This window comes from Lissotriton helveticus, chromosome 5_1, assembly GCF_964261635.1.
Source record: "Lissotriton helveticus chromosome 5_1, aLisHel1.1, whole genome shotgun sequence".
Classification (NCBI taxonomy): domain Eukaryota; kingdom Metazoa; phylum Chordata; class Amphibia; order Caudata; family Salamandridae; genus Lissotriton; species Lissotriton helveticus.
The window spans coordinates 1,132,516,070-1,132,536,240 of NC_136065.1; the positions used below are offsets into that span (position 1 = coordinate 1,132,516,070).

At 43.1% G+C, this 20,171-nt stretch overlaps 1 protein-coding gene across 1 annotated transcript in view; it reads left to right on the forward strand.

Annotated features, from left to right (window-relative positions):
• The first annotated feature begins 2,805 nt into the window (after positions 1-2,805).
• MXI1 (MAX interactor 1, dimerization protein) overlaps positions 2,806-20,171 on the forward strand; it is a 125,234-nt gene continuing 107,868 nt past the window's right edge. Inside the window, exon 1 of the mRNA XM_078643757.1 lies at positions 2,806-3,294. Within this exon, the coding sequence (XP_078499883.1) occupies positions 3,069-3,294 (226 nt within the window). The 5' untranslated portion in view covers positions 2,806-3,068. The remainder of the gene's footprint in view (positions 3,295-20,171) is intronic.

Consider the following 20,171-nt stretch of genomic DNA (forward strand, 5'->3'; position numbering starts at 1 on the left):
CGGTTTCGGATTCATAATCCTCATCAGCCAGGCTATCTTGAATCCAGTGGCCAAGTGAGCAAGGGACTCACGTCTGAGCATACCCTGCCACACTTAGGGCGAACAAAGCTATACAAAAGGGGATGATGGACGGAGCGTTTGAGCAAATCAAACACTCACCCCCCGTCAACTGATCTGGGTTTAATCCATCACCATTCTTTAGCCCACTCAGCCACCCTATTTCAGACATGGCTATATGCAAATCAGTCTGACCCTGTGCCTCATGGGAACAGTCCAGCCCGAACTGCCAAGCCATGTCTTCCATGGACCGGAAACAAGCATCCTGGGACCGGTTTCGGATTCATAATCCTCATCAGCCAAGCTATCTTGAATCCAGTGGCCAAGTGAGCAAGGGACTCACGTCTGAGCATACCCTGCCACACTTAGGGCGAACAAAGCGATACAAAAGGGGATGATGGACGGAGCGTTTGAGCAAATCAAACACTCACCCCCAGTCAACTGATCTGGGTTTAATCCATCACCATTCTTTAGCCCACTCAGCCACCTCATTTCAGACATGGCTATATGCAAATCAGTCTGACCCTGTGCCTCATGGGAACAGTCCAGCCCGAACTGCCAAGCCATGTCTTCCATGGACAGGAAACAAGCATCCTGGGACCGGTTTCGGATTCATAATCCTCATCAGCCAGGCTATCTTGAATCCAGTGGCCAAGTGAGCAAGGGACTCACGTCTGAGCAATCTGCCTACATTGTTAGATACCGCGCTTACGTGCTGTAAGGCGGCGCTCAAATATGCCAAGGCGACCTCCACGTATGCGAGCAATATACCATTGCTGGGCATCCCGCTTGCCGCTGGTACACTCAATAAACGCAAGATAACACCCTGGGCAGAGGCTGGTGTCACCACTGTGGCGGACCTTTTTAGCCATGAGCTCCTACTGGACCATGACACGTTTATTCATGAGACGGGTGCCCCTCAACACTTATTTCTGACACATGCTGCACTGATACAATACATTAAGAAACATTGGGCACCGCATGGACAGGAACCCGACCAAAATGAGTTGGTAAAGATGGTACACTATATGGGGGAGGAAAGCACCTAATCCGCTGGATATACCATGGGATCAGCACACATACTAGGCTACCCTTGGATCCCCTGCGTGAGATCTGGGTGGAGAAGATAGGCCGGGAACTGTCGGATAAAGAATGGGCAGTGATCCTGGAACACCCCAGGAAGGTGTCCCGGTACTCAAGATTCAAATTCATTCAAACCATGATACTACACCGTGCCTATCGGACTCTAGAAAAACTGGATAAAATGTTCCCACAGACACAGCACTCCTGCTCTAGATGCCACATAGCGGGGGTGGGACTCCTGCATATGTTATGGACATGCCCTAAACTGCTAGACTATTGGGTCAGGATCAGAGAGGTTACAGGAATGGCAGCTCACCTTGCGTTGCGGGATACGGTGGAGGAATGCCTGCTAGGACTACACAAACACAGGTACAATACTGATTCATAGACCTGGCACTGCTCCAAGCTCTTAGGAATATCACGATGAGTTGGAAGTCTAGCAAGCCTCCTGAGGTGCACAGATGGCATACGGAAATGTTAAAGTGGGGCAGTGCAAAGGGTGCAGCGCTGCGAAGAGAAGAGGCGTGAGGATTACGAAAGACGCCGATAGCGCTGGAATGGGAGGCTATGTTGGAAGAGCTCAAGTCTACAGAGGTTGATATGTCAGTTTAAAGGTATCCATGTCTGTGTGGACATTACCACCAATTGTCCATACCATGTTATATAATGAACTGCAAAGTTGTGTTATACCTTACCATATTGGACAAGATGTTGATGGGGTGTACATGTATCGATGCTGCTGCTACATCTGGAACGTGACCACTGTTTATAGGACGGGGGGGAATTACAAGGGATGTTTTTGAGAATATCCGTCATAAGGTGATAGATATGTGCTCTGTCGGTTGAAAATGTAACAATGATTATGTGAATGACATGCTATCGACCTTATATGACCACTCTACATGACTGTATACGGTACTTAAAAATCAATAAAATATGTTTTTAAAATATGTTTTTAAAAAATATATCAGCATTATATACACATTTATGTTTAGCTATGCCTGTAATTAAGGACATCTCATCCCATTTTCTACCTCCCCCTGCGGTTTGTGTTCAGCTGTTGGCCTGGAACACATGAAGAATAGTATGGAGAGTCACTCACAAGAAGCACACTTTTCTGTATTTTTCTACATTTAAAAATAAATACAGAGGCAGGAGGAGGCACGTTGTTTTCTGTCTGTATTTCTCTGTAAAAATCAGTAAAAACGGAAACGTGGGAGCCTTAATTACAATAGACCCGATTCAGGCCGCTGTAGAAGTCAATGGGAGAAATACATTATCCCAATTATTTTTTGTAAACCTCCCACTTTTCTCCTCTAAAATGTTGCCATGTATGTTACTAATAACACTCGTCGCATGCAAGTCGCGCTCAAATGTCGCCAAAGAGCACTCAGAGGGCATTTTGAGAATAGAATTATTGAATTTGCCAGATGTTTATTTTTTCTACTAAAAGACCTACCAAAACTCCACTGATAGCCTGGAAATAAAACGATGTGGTTCTAGTGAGGCGCCTCTGCGGTTGCAATTAAGAAGAGTTTGGAAAAATAAACTTCGGTGCAGGCGTTGCAGTAAAGCGCACACATAAAATCGAGCTCCTCAATCCAACAAGTGCAGCGAGCTCATTTTCAGCTTTGGTGACCCCCGTGGCACCCACGCCTCACCTTTGCCTTGCAGCGTGTACAAGGGGCGGTTAAACGCGGGCTTGGGCGGCAACAGAGCTGGGCGCTCGTTCTACGCAGGGGGGAAACAGAGTAGTACATGAAGCGGCCGGCGCTAGGACCGGCCCGGCCGCCCTTTCACAGCCCAGACAGTCCTGTGTTTCATTCAGCTCCCTGACAACAACACACAGACGGGGCAGGAGTAGAAAGTCTGCTGCAGGCTGTCTGGGAGCCTGCCACCGCCTGCCACTCCACCGACCAGCACGGAACATGGGCAAGAGGGGCCGCCCGAGGAAGGAGCTGGACTGCGAGGACGAGGAGGCCATGGACACGTCCCCGGAGCTGCAGGAGATGCCCAGGAACCCTTTCTGTGAACTCTTGAACACCGACCCCATGAACGCTGACCCCATGCAGGGCATCAACACTTTCCTGCAGAATGTGCAGGTCATCCTGGAGGCAGCCAGCTACCTGGAGAGGGTGGAGAAGGAGAACAAAAGTAAGTGCACTCTGCAGCCTGGGGGGATAGAGCATGCAATGCCTAGAAGTATGTTTGCTGGTGATGCCACCACGCCGGGCTTGGGTAACAAAGGGTAAATCCCCAGTGTACTCTAGTTCGAGAGCTGGCAAGACTCGTATCGAAGGGGGCATAGCGAGTGGGCGCACACACTGTAATGCCTGCGTTCTGTTAAAGAAACAACTTGATTGATATCCGAGCTTGAATATATGTGCGTACTCAGAAATGCCAGGCTGACCAGAGAACAAAGCTCTCTCTGTGGCAACAAATGCAGATGATGAGGCTGAATATGATTGTACAGAAAGCCCCCTTCTTGCAGCAGACTAGGCTTGAAACCACCGAGGATGGGTGCCCCGCGATGGACAAACATTTTCAGAAACTAGGTCTGCGGATTTAGACGTCTTGCATGACAACGTGCACGGGTGCGTGTGCACCACTCACAAAGAACGCACTGAGCCCAAAACAAAAGGGAGAAGTAGTTTTCTCTCTTTTTTAAAAACGAAGGCGTCATTTTTCTGATGGAACATAAAACAATAAAAACGCCAGTTCGAAAATAATGTTTGTGTGGGAGGGCAGAGTTCCAGGCAGGCAGTTGGGAATTACAGCATCCCTGACAAACACCAGACAGACAAGGGAGGGACCCACCGACAGGGGACTTCATTTTCTGCAGCACAAAAAAACATAAACCTAACCTTCTCCCCGCTGCACCGACTTGTTTTGTCCCAGTTTTCTGCTGACTGTACATGGGGAATCGTTTACAAGCTGCTGAGGGAGGAAAAAAAGATCTCGGAGAAACCGGCGGGCAGCGATCATTTTCCTTTCCACCAGGGAACAAGAGTTTGAACACTTACAGTTGAGCTGGTTTAAACACACATTTCTTTTTTTAAGTATAGCGCCAGCAGTACACTAATTAAGTTTCACGCTTTATTAAAGGGAGAGCAGAATTAACGTCGGGACTTTTCAAATGAAAAATTACAGTAAAATAGAATTAGGGGTAAACGACAGGAGGCTCCATGGGACTGCTGCTTCCCGCCCCCTCCCCCCGCCTTCCCTGCACCCAGTGATCCCTGTCTCGTGTTAGCTAAAGCCTTTTAACTAATCTAGCGAAGTATTTTTAGAAAAAGGTCCTGGCAGTTGTTGTTCAGAGCTATGGCTCTATCTGTACAGGGAGGTTTTGCACAACAAATGTAGTCCAGTTTTTATACGTATATTATTTTATTCCCCTCTGACTCAGATATGAGCCGGTTACCCAAGGGTGCTTCCTTGTTCGGTAACCAGGGGTGCTGCTTCTGCATGTCGGTCACGTAGGCATGGAAGGAGTGTGCGTGTTGGCGAAGGGGGGAGGCACACATGGCAGTTGTAGCCACGGGGTCTTTGTGCCCAGACAGACCTGCCTTTATTGATGCCCTGGTTCATTGTATGCACTGGGCGGAGAGGGGAGGCTGCGGCGGGAGCCGGTGTATGGATAATCAACCTGCTACTCCCCAAGCAGTGCTTTCCCAGCCCTTGGTATTCGGGGTCAACACAAGCCCCCTGTATTGTTTTACGCTTTTCCGTGGCACAACACAGCAGATAGTGCAGCGCGGGGCCCGCCGCTGCTGGCCTTCCACTGCAAAACGGGGTTATTTATAACAGGGGACGCCACGTTCTGCTCGCCTGTTTGCTGCAGTGTCTGTTCTCTGTCTAAAATACACAAGGCATGTCACTGTATGTTTAACGGTATAAGGAGGCTTACATGGAGTGCACTGCTAATGCCCAGGAGCCGTGCCTTTACGTGCCACGTTAGCGGTGTGCTTTGAATAACGTATGTATTACTGTTTGGCGACCTGTGACGTCTATTGTACGCCTCCTAGGCATGCTGTTCTAAAGTAGCACGTGCCAGATTAAGGCATTATGCTCTTAATATTTACAATGCACGCTTTGTAATTACCCTATTTTATACACAGTGCAATACTGGTTTTGGCCTTTCTCCAAAGGTGAGGAGAGGAGAAAAAAAAGAGATTAAATATTTATAACCCATGATAACGCAGCATGGTTACCTGGGGGACACGGTACCCGAGTATTACCAAGGGTGAAGTATCTGCAGGTAGTACCGAGGGCTACAGGCCCGGAATGGAAACCAAAATCAGCAATGGCAAAAAATGCTGAAAGTAGCACAACACTGCAGGAGGCCGTGAATAGTTCGAGTTTATGGGCGTTTGTGTCAGGGTGGCCCACCATGCTCTGAATGCATCCCCCTAGGCTGCAGCCCACAAGGAAAATAGCAGGAGTGATAGATTGTCTCAATTAGCTACTAACAGGGTGAACTGGCCAATCACATTGTTGATATGCATGTAAAGAAGAAGCAATAAACACTCGGCCTATTTACGAAGTTGTCACGCACTGCAGCCCAGCAAGTCACTTTGCTGCGCTGCATGACAGGGAAAAGTCAAGAATGAGCTGTATTTTGCAATACGGCGATTCCTGCCTTTTCCCCTGTGCTGGTGCACTTTTGGCAGCCTAGTGCCTGCATTGCATGTTGAATTGTATTTGTGCAGGAAGGAACACCTTCCTGCACAAAAACATCCCTGAGAGGCATTTTCTTCAAGTTTTGCCTCAGAATGCAAAACATACAGAAAGAGGAAATAAAGAAAAATAATTTTCTCCTCGCTAGGCGTACTTTTTGGCACATTACCAGGACTACCAGTGCTAGTAAATCTGGGAATGAGTAAAGAAAAGTGGGAGTTGCGTGGGAACACCCACGCAACACCCATGGAAAGCCTTATCTGGGCAGGGCTCTAGATTTATGTTGCCACAAAGGACCACATAAAGTGTTCTTGAATGGATTAATAAACCGGACTTAAGGCTTGTCACTCTTGCACCACGAAAGAGGGACGCAAAACCATCTCGTAAATAAGCCCCTCAGTTCGAGGTGTCAAAACTCACTTACATGGGGTACTCAGACGAATATCTGCGAGGAGTGAGAAAGCATTGGCTTACTACCAGGTACTAGTGCCAGGAGTAACAGAGAGAAAGAAACAAGGAGAAATATGAGATGTTTGTTACAGTTTAGTTTTTTTGGACAGTGCATGGCGGATTAACTACTGCAAAATGTAATCGAACAACATGAATGCAACCCAACACGTCATACAGCCCAAACACCTGCATTCTAAAAGATTTAATCGGAGCACCCACACCTGCATACTGAAAGACTGAATTGTAGCTCCCGCATTCCAAAAGATCGGATTAAACATGTAAATAGCAGAGAACGTGGCTGTCTTTCTTTACAAACCACATTTCAATTACCATTGTAAGGTATGTAACACCATGCTTTTGAGATACACACGGCATATTTATTTTACTTCAGTTGTATTGCAGTACAAGCAGGCAGAGAAGTGCTCTCGAATTGAAATCATTGTAATGGACACATGTACAGTGTGACGTACGTGTATTTTGTCCCCTCCCCCTTTTTTACCTCACTGCTTCTGCCACTCATCACATCCTGGTTTCTGTAATAGGATTTCACAGAAACACAATGCAGTTCCGCGTAGAACCTCATGAATCAGATGATGTGAAGGTTTTTCTTAAAGCCTCAAGCTTATCCTTGGAGCTAGCCACAAGCTATTCCAAATACCCAAAGCAAATTAAAATGCCGCTTAAGGGCACTTGTTTATTTTTAATTGCACATTTATGCTTATTTAGACAGTTGTCTTTTACTGAAAACAGAATCAAAAATGACCCAATTTCAAGGAGAAACAAAAACAGTAAAACAAATATTTCAGCAACTAAAAACAAGACAATCCTGTGTTTTGAGAAACTGTCCTGGATAAATGCACTGCGAACAGAATAACAGCTTTAAAAGTAACTGTGCAACACTTGCCAAAAAAGACTGCAGATGCCACTGGAGCAGGTGTAAATAATGGCCAAATCATTACAATAGGACTCAAATCATACTTTACTCAAAATGAACTACATAAATCCAGAAATTTAAAACAAGGCCTTTACATCGAGGTTGCATAAAAGCGAAACATTCGGTATGGGGGAAAAGCCTTATCACCACCCAGAGAACTTCCTCTTAATTGACTGAAATCTTGCTGGCAAGATACGCCCTATCTAAACGCACATCCGGCCCATGTTCTCTGCACGTCGATGGGGCCATATAACTAGGCAGGGATTTATTTTTGCAGTTAGTCACCTTTGCAAGGATTGAAACCTTGCAAGACTTGCACGTCATGCTGATCTCTGCAATGAGAACTTAACCCACTGAGATACTTTACCGACTTAAAGGCTTTTCGCACACGCTGTTATTTCAGCCTTTAACGTGTGTACTACACGTAGCATGTGTCAGCTGCCAATACTAATACAATCGCTAGTTGCCAATACTAAAACATTTGATAGACGGATGTAGTAAAGATTTTTACGCTGAATCTTTAAGCGGTAAGGCGGTTGGGTGAAGTAAAGGATTCTGGGTGAGCAGCTTTGCCTGGAAACATTACGCCTCTCTGAGAAGCGGCTGACCGTGCCCTTCTTTCCCGCGGCCCACCGTGGGTATCCGAGCCTGCCGCAGCCCGTCCTTGTGGTCCAGGGTACCAGCCGCAGCTCAGGTGCGCGCTCTTCTCTCCTCTCCAGCTGCCGCAGCCCAGCCCCCATCTTTTCCTCCGCCTCGCCTGCCTGCTGAGGAAACACATGGCTTCCACATGGAGACAGACTCCGCGCATCCCATTGGTCCTGGAAGCCGAAGCACCTCCACACTTTTGGCCTATCAGAAGCCGCACGCTGTACTGATGTCAGCCGTTGCTGAGCCTGGTGGCGCAGGGAGTTCACGGCCTGCTGGGAGTTGTAGTCGGGTGATGTCATCGCTTTGTTCTTAAAGCTGCAGGGTGCACACGAAGAATGACCGAGTGTCTGCCTCTCAGGATTCTTACACCCACACCGTTATTATGCATTTTTATGCAAAGCGAGCTACTGGGGCGCTTCACACGAGCTCCAAATTACGTTAGACAGAATGATGAGCAGACACCGGGACTCCTGTCTCGTTCTGTAGTTGCGACACTCTCCCCCAACAACGTTTTGCCTGCTATACGAATGCGTAGCGGTTGCTCTCAGCTGCGAAGTTTAATTATTCGCTTCATTTTTTAGGCCTCTCGATGGTGTGTAAATTGAATTGGGCAGGTAAAGAATGTTCAAAATGCAAGCAAGCCATTTATCAATTTGCACTTGATGGTGTATTTTTGGACAAGGAGAGGGGAAAAGCCTAAGGTTTGGCAAAAATAAGAGCCCTGAACTGAAATCACAAGAGTTACTTACTGCAGCATGCCTTTCAACAAAAAGAAAAACAAGATAATGGTAACAAAGGAAGCCACGAGGCTGTCATGCATCAAAATACGTGTTAGGTTCAAATCAACGACAGTAAGCTGCTGTTTCCGGTTTTACTGTGATGGTCCGTATGCTTTTGCTGCCTCTCTTCCACTGGTACTCATGGATTAAAAAAACACCTGCAGTGCCCTTTGATAGTTCCCTGCATGCATTTCTACGAATATCCTAAACTGCGTGTTTCTTTCACTTCTCTTGTTCGCTTTTGACCATTATTTTTCTTGCGTTTGCCTGCTATGGCAGGCCTCCTATATGCTTTAAATGTAAAGGACAACCTTTCACTTAAACTCTCGACACCCGGGAATAATTTACGCAGAGCATCAAAATCTCCTCTGCTAAATCCCAACAGCGGGAAATATTATTTATTCAGCTATTGGAGGATTTGGATAATGCTCTGCCCAAAACTCAAAGTTGCCGTACATAGGCCAACACTAACAATTCTGTGCAACAGCCAATCCTTCCATTCACTTGTTTTTCTGAATTCTCAAAAAAGGAACTGGAAAACAGTCTAACAAACCGCAGTACTGCAAGTACATGATTCCGTGATATTTAAAAGACAAGGTATTTAGAGCGCTCTTCTCGTGCAGTACTATTCAATCTATTTATCTAGCAAATCAAATCACGGTTTTACTTATCTTGTTATCTGGAGAGTGGTCTGAAACACTCCTTTGTGTGTCAAGCCCCTTCTAATCCTTTAAATAAATAGTCCCCCTCAGTTGTGTTTGCAGCACAGTAACGCAGAATGATGGCCCTCGCCCGCCCCTAGACCTAAAACACGTACAGAGTGGCCTGTTTCGCAAAGAGTAAGTTCATGCAATGCTGGCTAAAGCGATGCATGCTTTATGCTGTACAAATAAAACATTTTACAGGACTGCACTTGCCACACACCATCTTTATAAACATCCTAACCCCTGGGAAGATTTATGTTTTTATTACATACTTACAGTCTGGCTAAACGTCTTGGAATAAAATAGCAGCAACAAGCTTCCTTAAAAGAGGGCTGAAGAATATATATTAAAAACAAACACACTATTATTCTATTAAAATGTAGGGCTAGATGTCTGAAAGAGTTGTACCAGCCTAAAGCAGGCAGAGTATAAGGAGGCACGTGTTGCACAGGCACAAAGACAGTTTGCGTTTGCTTATAGTTATAAATTGGAGTGCACTACATATTACAAACAAGCTTTAGGAGCCTTGGCTTTCTGTTTCCCTATGGGATGTAGCAGCATGAATTACATATTCTTCCACTCAAAATATTGGCAGTGGTGGTAGGAAGCCTGCAAAAGCAGGATTCATTCATAAAGTGCAAGGGAACCCTGGCTGGAACACTGCTTCCACCTTATCCACACGGCGGTCAGGGATAGGTGGATATAAGAAGTCGCTAAAGTCCTCCTTTATGTCTGCTGCTGGCTTGAATAGGCTTCTCCCCAATCGAATCACGTGACATTTTCAAATTCTGCCAGTATAATTATGGATCCTCAGAAGAGAATTGTAGGAAAGATTAAAAAAATCAATTAATTGATCGAAACCAACCTTCAGGTGCTACTGGCATGCTACCCTTGTGGCCGATGGCATTGGAATGCAGTAGAATGTGTAATTTAGCCTGCAGTTTCCACCTTGCAGATACTTTGGTTGAACCGGTGTAGTGGATCCATGGACCAGAATTTGTTTTTGGGCTTCTCTTGATCTTCTGGAGGTAGGAGCAGGCTGGTTTCTACCAAGGCGATGTGTGCCAACTAGGGAAACAAAGAATGCGTCGAGATTGTGCTCTTCTTATCAAGCAGCATGGTTAGGATGTTGTTGAATAGGTGTATGTTACGCAAGCAGAATAGAGTATTGTGTGTGTCTGGTACGTGATCTGACCAGCTTATGAGAATACAGCTGGTCTTCTTGAGTTGAGTTGCACGCCATTTTACATCACTATGTTGAGACAGTGGTGCAAGGAGGTGTTGACTCATCTATATGAATTAATTCTCTGAACGAGGGCTCTTTATACATACGTCCAATAAATAAAAAATAGACATCATTCTGTTTTCCCGAGGCTGAGTGAGTGCTGGCAAAATATAGTTTTGTTCCTCAGATACTTCGTACTGCAGGTCAACGGAAACCTGATGCAGTCATTAAAGAACAGCATTCCAAGGCATCTTTTCAAGGAGCCAAGTGATAGTTACTGTATGGACGATGGACATGATTCTCCTGTAAAAGTATACAAGTCCAAGATATCAGCAGAAAGACACACCAGCTGCATATTTGTGCAGTGTACTCCAAGCAAAAGAGTTAAGGGTCTCAGCATTGTTCCAGAAATTAGTTAAAACACTGCATTCAGGACCCGCCAAGCTTTAAGAGTCGATGTCCATTACTAAGCCAGGCATTAGCAACACCTACCTCTAGAAGCATCCTACAAGTTACACTGGAGAGTACTGTACCTCTGCGACTGAGCTGACCCTGTCATTATTGGCATGTTAGAATCAAGTGTGAAGCCCCAAATGTCCAAAATCAAATTATATGTGGATGACCTAATGTTATTATTGGCCCCTGAGAGTTCAGTACAAGAGAGGGTGTTCGAGATCTTCATGGCTTTTAACATTTTAGGGGGATATAAAATGAATAAAGGCAAAACGGAGATTATTCTTTGTAACTGACGGAGGGAGAAATTGTTACCTGAGTTTAGGGCTTGTGAACATACCCGACCAAAATGCTGTTTGGGCGTTTTTGTACCAAAAATGTAGGTGGGTTGTACAACATGAATTATAAGCCACTTCTGCATAAAGTGAAAGCATTATTAAACAAGTGGATGCTACTACTACCTTTTACGCCTTTGGGATATGTTACTCTAATAAAGATGGTAGATCTCCTGTTATTTAACGTTTTGTTTGCCGTCACTCTCATCACTTAGTACTTTTAATTACAAAAAAAAGCAGATACCACGATTTCGTAATTTCTGTGGACTAGAGATAGCCGGAAAATATCCTTGAAAATGTTATATAGGAATGTGTACTAACGGGGGCTAGCCCTTCCTAACTTGAGATCATATTGTTTTCCTCATTTTGCACAATTCGCTTTTAGACTTACATAATCTTGTTCATTGTTTTACCATCTGCATAATGAACTTGTCGATATAATGACTCCAGAGAACTTTTTTGTGACCCCTTACGCTTTTCCAAATCTCCTAAAAAAGTTAGATACAAGACTCTCAAATGGTTTGTCAGAAGAAAGTGAAATAAAAAAGTATATATAATCTCCAGTACACAAATTCAAAGTCTATTATTGGCCATATTGATTGGGATAATAATGGATGTAGCCACTGCCAAAAGCTAGTTGTTAAACTAGACGATATCCTGGTTTGTGATGAATAGAAAACTTGGGAGGAAATAGAAGATTCCATTGTCAGCAAAAAAAGCTTGTTCCAGTGGTTGTATAGGGTAATTCATTGCCACTTGCAACACATGGATCCCAAACCTGGCTGAGAAGAGGGAGTTAGCAGATCATTTAATTAGTATTCAACAGAAGAAGAAGGTTGGGGACTGGTATAGATATCTACTATCTTGTGATAAAGTGGGTATCAATAGCCAGATATCTGCCAACTTGGCTAAGGAGAAAGGGATTACATTGATGTGCAATATTTGGCAATTAATAATTTATCTGGATTTCAAAACATTGAGGGGCGTAAATTGTCGTAAAATGCAGTTTTTGTCAAAATGATTTATCTACCAGATTTCCCAATTTTGAAGTAAAATATATGAAGAGCAATTGAACCTGTGCTTTAGATGTGATGCAATAGATACCGGAAATTGGTTCATTGCGATCTGCCACTGTTCTAAACTAGGCAATTTTTGGTGTAGCATAATTAGATTTTTGGAAGATGGCCTGCAGCTCGTGATCCTCAGAACCCCTTACTCGGTGTTATGGGCTATTACTGCATGCCTTTGGTATTGAAGAGGGATCAGAAGGTAATAGTTATCTCAATGCTAGTGGCCAGGTCCATACTTTTACAAAATTGGGGGTCTAATATAGTCACATCCTTTGCAGACTGGTTTGGGAAAATGCGGAGTGTCAGGGTCAGAGAAAGGATGTATGCCGAGAGGGGCCGAGCAATCTAAACAGTTCTATAAGCTATGGAGTTGAATTATGGTAATTGATGAGAATAGTAGCATCCCAGGATTCAATCAGTAGGTGAAAGTTATATTTTTCTTTATGAGATACGGATGCTATGTTTTTTCATGCCTTCGTATTTAAATTTTAATATTTATTATCTGTTCCTGCGTCATTTATGAATGAATAGTTTCAGACTGTTCATTTGGTATGTTCTTTATTGTACCTCCGTTATTACGGATACAAATTAAAATTACAAGAATCAAGTGTGACGCTTATGGTGGGAATTGGACCGGAGGAGGTTACTTCCTCATTTGATATTGGGATCCGGGTGGTATTAGCACAGAATGTACGAAAGTATGACGAGGAGCACTTCCTACTTGGAATGAAATAAACTATAGACTTTTACTGCCATAGATAGATACTTCCATACCACTGGTGTCTCCTTTTTGACAGGAAAAATGAATGTGCTATATTCTTTCAAAGACTTCAGTATGTTTCAGGCCAGGATAGTGGAGGTTGCCTGATAGAGGACATCTAGATGAGGTAGCACAACCTTTTATTTGTGACACCAGCTAACAGCTGAAAACAATCTGGGTTTGTAAAGGCACTCACTTTTTAGGAAGCTGACTAAGACAGAGATTTCCCACATTCACCGCTTCATCATGTACTGAGATACTTCCAAAGGAGGTCCTTCTGCGTTTAGGATGGACAGGAAAGTTAAAAGATAGATAACTGTTCTTAAGGACTTTAAACACTCACACACACACACACATATATATATATATATATTATATATACAAAAAGAAGCAGAGAACTTTGGGTAGTTCCCAAGTTCAAGTGGAGAGTAACTCCTGTATAGAGAACCTTACAACACCAGCAGCACTCTACATTTGTTGAACTCAAATTTCTGCTTCTCTAAAGCAGATATTTGAGGTGTCACTGGTGTTGTAGGCTTCTCTATACAGGAGGTGCTCTCCACCTAAAGCACCCAGAGTTCCATGCTTCTTTTTTGCCCAATGTATGCAGCAATTTATGTGTTTGTGTATATATATATATATATATATATATATTATATATATATATATATATATATATGCAAAAATGTTCCTGTTCACCACTCCACGGTGAAACAAACCAGATAAGGACCTCTTGAACGTGACTTCATCAAAATAGACAGAAGAAGGCAGCAAAGACTCTCGCCAGTGAAAGTAAGGTGTTTATTTCACACAAATGAAATAAAAAGACATGGTGTCATCCATATATTTTAGTCAACCCACTTCAATTGGTCTGTTGTTGTGCCGCTGGCATAGCTCACTGTGAACAAGTGGTACATACAAAGTAGTTCTGTTCAGTGCCAGGGACCACTCTTGCAATGTGTGCTTTTTGAGACCAAAAAATATTCTAACTTTTTACCATTTAAAAAAAAAATGACTAGGGCCAGGCAGGTCCCACAACAATGTTTTATAAAACCATGGCAAAAAAAATACACTGACAAAGCCAAAAGGCTGGTTGCGCAGACCAGACCAATTGGCTTTGCTAGTGCTTGTTGAGTTTTGTATTTTTTGTGTCGCTGGCAAAAGAGGAGAAGGGATAGCAGTGGAGCATGGAATTACAGCCTCAGCGAAATGAGATTATATTTTGTGTCTTGAAATGTTGCCAATTGAGTGTTCTATAGATGATATCACTGCCAAAACACAACTTTGGCAGTCTCGCAGAACATGACATCACACCTTGTCTTTCGGTATTTTTCTCAGGCGCTGGTAGCCTGTTTCTAGAAGCCTATTCGAACATATTAGTAACTTTTTATTGCTTGAAATAACCTGACTGACATTATTGTGAAACGTAAAGAAAATATATGAGTTACCCTCTGCAGTTCTGGCAAGCATGTTAACAGTATTGTGACCAGTGTCGTGTTAACTTTTAAATTCACTGTTTAAAAAAAAGGAAAAGGGTGCCTAGACACAGATGTGAATGGCACGTCTTTTTAGTTGTTACTCTGATTTCAGTGGTAAAATGTAAACCAATCAAGGTAAATAAGCATGCTTGTAGTCCCAGAATACTCAGCGACCTTCTCTGCCTATGTTATGTGTGTCATTCTCTCAAAACTGCAGTTTATTTTAGTCGTTGCTAGTGGGCTTTAGGCTTTCAGCAGTCACTCCAAAAGGTAGTGTTTAAATTCTCCAAAAGGTAGTGTTTAAACGCTTTTTTTCAGCTGTCATCATATGATTATGTCACTTTTAAGCATCTGGTGCAGAGATGTCAGAGACAGCCTCTTTAGTCGAATGTAGTCACGCCCTTGGGTAATTGCCAGCTCTACATTTTCCGAGGCTGTGCTTTGAACGGAGAAAAACAACGGTGGAGTGGTTGTGTATTTCATGAAGATGAAGTATTTCTGCCTGGTTCTTAGGTACGTGATGTGAAAGGATGTAGTACCCGGCATCCATGCTGGATGGATCGTCCCCAGAACCACCTTTGAATTGAGAGTGCTACGTGCTCCTTACTTGCAACCAGGATCAGGGGAATCTCCCCTTCACCTACCTTCCTTTCCAAATCTACCTCCACATACCACCATCTCCACGCCACAAGTAGGATTCAGGTTACCAGTAACTCCCAGAAATCAGCTAGCGTAGGATGTCACAACAGGCTGGGTAACAAAGCGCCACGAAGGAACCACATGACTTCCAGGAAGATCCGAAGGTATGGGCGTGGGCACAGTGACTCAGCCTACCCACGGAGGCCTGTAGAAAACTGCAAGCCTGGATCCCATGCGGAAACATCCATGAGATGAGGACACTCAGCAGATACATGAGTGCAAGCAAGCACAGTCACCTTAGGAGGACACAGGCAAGCTGGGGGAGGAAGGAGTCATTTACACATCAATAAGTTATAAAACACTGCCAGAGGAACAGGCAGGCACAGGTTGGAGTCATAGACAGGAAGATTCGGACACCCAGTAAGTCAACTCCCCAGAAATAATCCTTCACCGTATCTAATGAGACACCAAATAGTGCTAAGAGGTGGCAGCGCTAGCACACACTCAGGTACATAAAAATGATGAAACAAAACAAAGAGGTAAAAGACCTACTGCATCTCTACAGGCAATAGTTACGGGCACTCCCACAGTAACGAGGTGTCACCATTTCAATTGTAGTCATAGATGAGCAAAAGATCATAAATATGAGACATGTTACTGAGACTCAACTATTTTGGGGTGCCCGTTGGCTGCGAACAACAGCAGGGATAATGTCAAGTTAAAAACTTTTCTAAACGAGCAGAATTATGTCTCACCTTTGTAGGCTACTGCCTTTCCCAATGCTTTTGGGCCATGCTGGACAGCATTGGTAAAAGCACAGTGATTTTTGCTGATGCTATCTTCAGCAGCAGGAAAAAAAGGCACAAAGGTGCAGCCTCTGTTAGCCGGTGCCCTTTTCTTTTAGATAGGCCAATGGGAAAAAAAACGTGCAAAATAACTTTTGTGAAGGGCTCGCAGCAATTTGCTAACTGGCCTGCCATAAATAAATATATATATATATATATATATATATATATATATATATATATATATATATATATATATATATATATATATATATATATATATATTCCTCCGCTTCCAAACACCAGCCAGGTGCACACGTGAGCGGGTGCACACAGAACGGGGGTGTACCCGTTAAGTAATCAAAGCTCCAAACTTCCAAGGATCCTTACTCCGTAAAGAAAGTAGCACTCACAGGGGGTAGTTCCAACAAAGATTTATTCCGGGAACTTCACAGCAACGACGCGTTTCGCCATAGGGCTTTGTCAAATTGTGCAGAGAGCCAAGGCGCCCGTCTGCCTTAAAAAACGTCATGCAATTCATCAAGTGCAAAGAAGGACTATCACACACATCAGAAAGAGACCTGGAAATGAGGCCGCCATCTTATCACGGAGTGATAAACTAAATAGATGTCACAACGGAATGGTTTGCATTTCTAAATACAAATGTACTTACATATAATAACGATTATGTTGAATAAAATAATCATATTGATATTTTGATATGATGAAATATGCCTTAAAAATGCCCATCAAGGGCGTGATGAATATCACGTGCAATCATTTGGACTGTATGAGCCCATCTTGGGCGTAATGATTATTTTATTCAACATAATCGTTATTATATGTATGTACATTTGTATTTAGAAATGCAAACCATTCCGTTGTGACATCTATTTAGTTTATCACTCCGTGATAAGATGGCGGCCTCATTTCCAGGTCTCTTTCTGATGTGTGTGATAGTCCTTCTTTGCACTTGATGAATTGCATGACGTTTTTTAAGGCAGACGGGCGCCTTGGCTCTCTGCACAATTTGACAAAGCCCTATGGCGAAACGCGTCGTTGCTGTGAAGTTCCCGGAATAAATCTTTGTTGGAACTACCCCCTGTGAGTGCTACTTTCTTTACGGAGTAAGGATCCTTGGAAGTTTGGAGCTTTGATACATATATATATCTCCAAATCCACTCCGCGTCACAAAATAATGCACTCTCACGACTCAACAGGATTGTCAGTTCGTGAAGTTTATTAAGCTTCCACGCTACGCGTTTCGGCAGTTACACCTTGCTCACACAAAAGAAGTGATAGTTCAGTCACCATTATGTATGTATGTCAATGTGGACTTTTTGAGACTTTTCACTGGGATCGTTTTAGCACAAAATATGTAAATCTGTTTCAGTACAGAGATCGCACAATGCTGAATGTGCCTCAGCCTGTGATGTGCCTACCAGTTAACCCTTCCGTGGCACGTTGTATGCAGGCATGAACCGGCGTGGGAGCCAGATGTTGCTCATGAAAGACTTCAGTCAGAAGGGCACATTTACTTGGGACATAGCAAGATGAAATTCTTCTAAACATAACTTAGCCCTCACCTGTACCATCGGGAGATTTTTAAATAAATCCAACCTGGATCCACAAAAAATAATATGCAAATAGTTGAACTGAGAGGAAATGTGGATGACGGCGAAAAAAATGGTCCTTACCTTGACTTGATATAATACAACCAGCTCCAAAGTAGTGCTAATTGTATCTTAATTGTTTAAGTTGTTAAACAAACCGTAGTTTTATACAGATTCTTTTTTTTAAGAACCAATAACTATGCTGTTTTTTTCCTCTCAAAATGGTTTTTGGCTATGGAGGGATGTCATTGCTTCAGGTTACTGTCAACTTTACCGCAGCTACCGTAACAGTTAGGCGAAAAAAGTACACCATCTTTCACGTCTAAAATAGCATACTTCTTTTATATAATTCTGGTAGTTGTGGTAACGTTGTTAGCTTTATGCAAAGTTTTGTGTGGATTGGCCACATCCATTAGCGCACTACCTCAATCTACTCTAGCCTTGGAACCATTGATCAGGGCTCCTTAGAGTGCAGCAAAATCCCTTAGTGTGCTTCGGAAACCGTCAGTAAGCAGTGATCACTTGGGATCACATGCCAAACCGTTCAGCTAAAACTGCAATACAATTCTCACCAGGTGAAAGAGGAGTCATGAAACTCAAAAGGTTATGAACAATTTGTTCTATGTATTATGGCTGACTTTTTTCTATTAAACAAATTCATAAGTGTAATTAGTGTGAATGAGTGGGCGAGTTGGCAGAAGTTTCGATGAAATGATTGAGTGAAAAATACTTTCATTGTGACCACGATGTGCCACCGTAGGAACGTTTGTGGAACTGAATATGAGTGCATGTGCAGAATTCCAAAGATTACAAATAAATATTTTGTGCAAAAATGTGTGGGAAAAGGACATTTTTTTCAGTGGTTTGTGAAGCACTAATTGGTGTTCCCATCCAAAGCTAGCTTCGTGAACCAAAACTGCAGAATCTCAGCCTCAAATCCAGGATCTTTTGAAATGAGGGATTCAGTAGTGGCCTGTCCAACCTGATTCTAGTCGGCATCCAAAAGTGATCTTTGGATGTCAAACCATGGGCAAGAAATGACCCAAACAACATGCAGAATATCTTGATGGTCAATTATCTTACTAGGAGACAGCAGAGGGCGTATATATTGGAAGTGTCTGACTCATATTTCGTTGTCATCCTTGGGAGGGTATGCGCCCATAGTTTGAACCCTCTAGTGTTTTCCCACAAAAGATTTTCCAGTTAATTCGAGAATAAAAATAAGTCTTGCAATCCAAACATTAAGATGTGGGAATGTTTGTAACACACACCCTATCATGTGTGGAGATAAGCATTTGAATAGTAATGATAACGTGGTTTAAGGGGAAAGTTGTTTAGCAGAAATGAGGAGCCTTACCCCCAACTAAGTTGGCTATTCATTCCATCTTTGTCATTTTCCTGGCCTGGAAGGACAGGAAATATGTTTTTGTATGTATTTTAAGTTACTCCTTTTCAGTGTTTTGTAAAAGATTTGTGACGTTCATTTTATGTGCGAATGTGCAATTCTGTGGTTTAATTCTTACGTGCGGAGTTCCTCCTACATTTAGAACATCTGCTTTTGTGTCAGGCTGGGTTTCACTTGCTTGGTGAGTCATTGTCACCCTCTTAGAGAGACCTGTGATGGTAAAAAGTAAGGCGTATCCCATATACGTTGGCAGGATCAAGAATGTCTCAATTGTTATACCCTACATGGTCACACTTCTGGGAGTAGTAGTGTAGGCTTTTACCAGCACTCCCAAGTAGTCTGAGAAGAAAATAGAAACAAATATAGTGTTACACTGAAAACAATGCATGAGAACAGAGTGCCAAGCCTGTGGTGTGATTACCCGATCCAGTCACCTTGATCGAAATGACCAACAAGCAATGGGCTGACACTCTTCGGGCTCCTTTTCTCGATAATTGTGATCTGATGTCACAGACCACATATTTCTTTGGTTAAATTTGTAAGAAAGGTTTCAAAATACCACACTTTACCATCACATGAGAGTCCGTGGAAATAGACTAAGCATGAAAATGCATAGACTTCCATGGAAATAGACATTTAATAAGGAACATAACGGAAAAACTCGACAGTTTATTCCAGTGATCTATATTGTGGGGCACGTGCATGATCGCTTAATCTTGCGAGTTCGTAATTGTGACTCTTTGTGACTCACAATTAGGTAGTTGCAAAATGCGATATACCAATGTGTATCAGACACATTTAGCGATTCCTAATGGGGTTGCAATTGACCTACCCCATCAATATTCAAGAGGTATGTTACAATTTGCGACCTACTCGGCATCGCTAAATTCAAAGGGATGGTGGCCTGCTGAGGACAGCAAACCACTGTGTTTGCTTTTGAATAAAGCAACATTTTTTGTATGTTATGCAGCCCGTTTTCCTTAAAGGAAAACGGGATGCGTTTCAAAAAGAAAAATGAAACATTTCATTTTTTAAGAGTAGGCCGAGTGGTCTGTGGGACCACTGTCTGCTCTTAA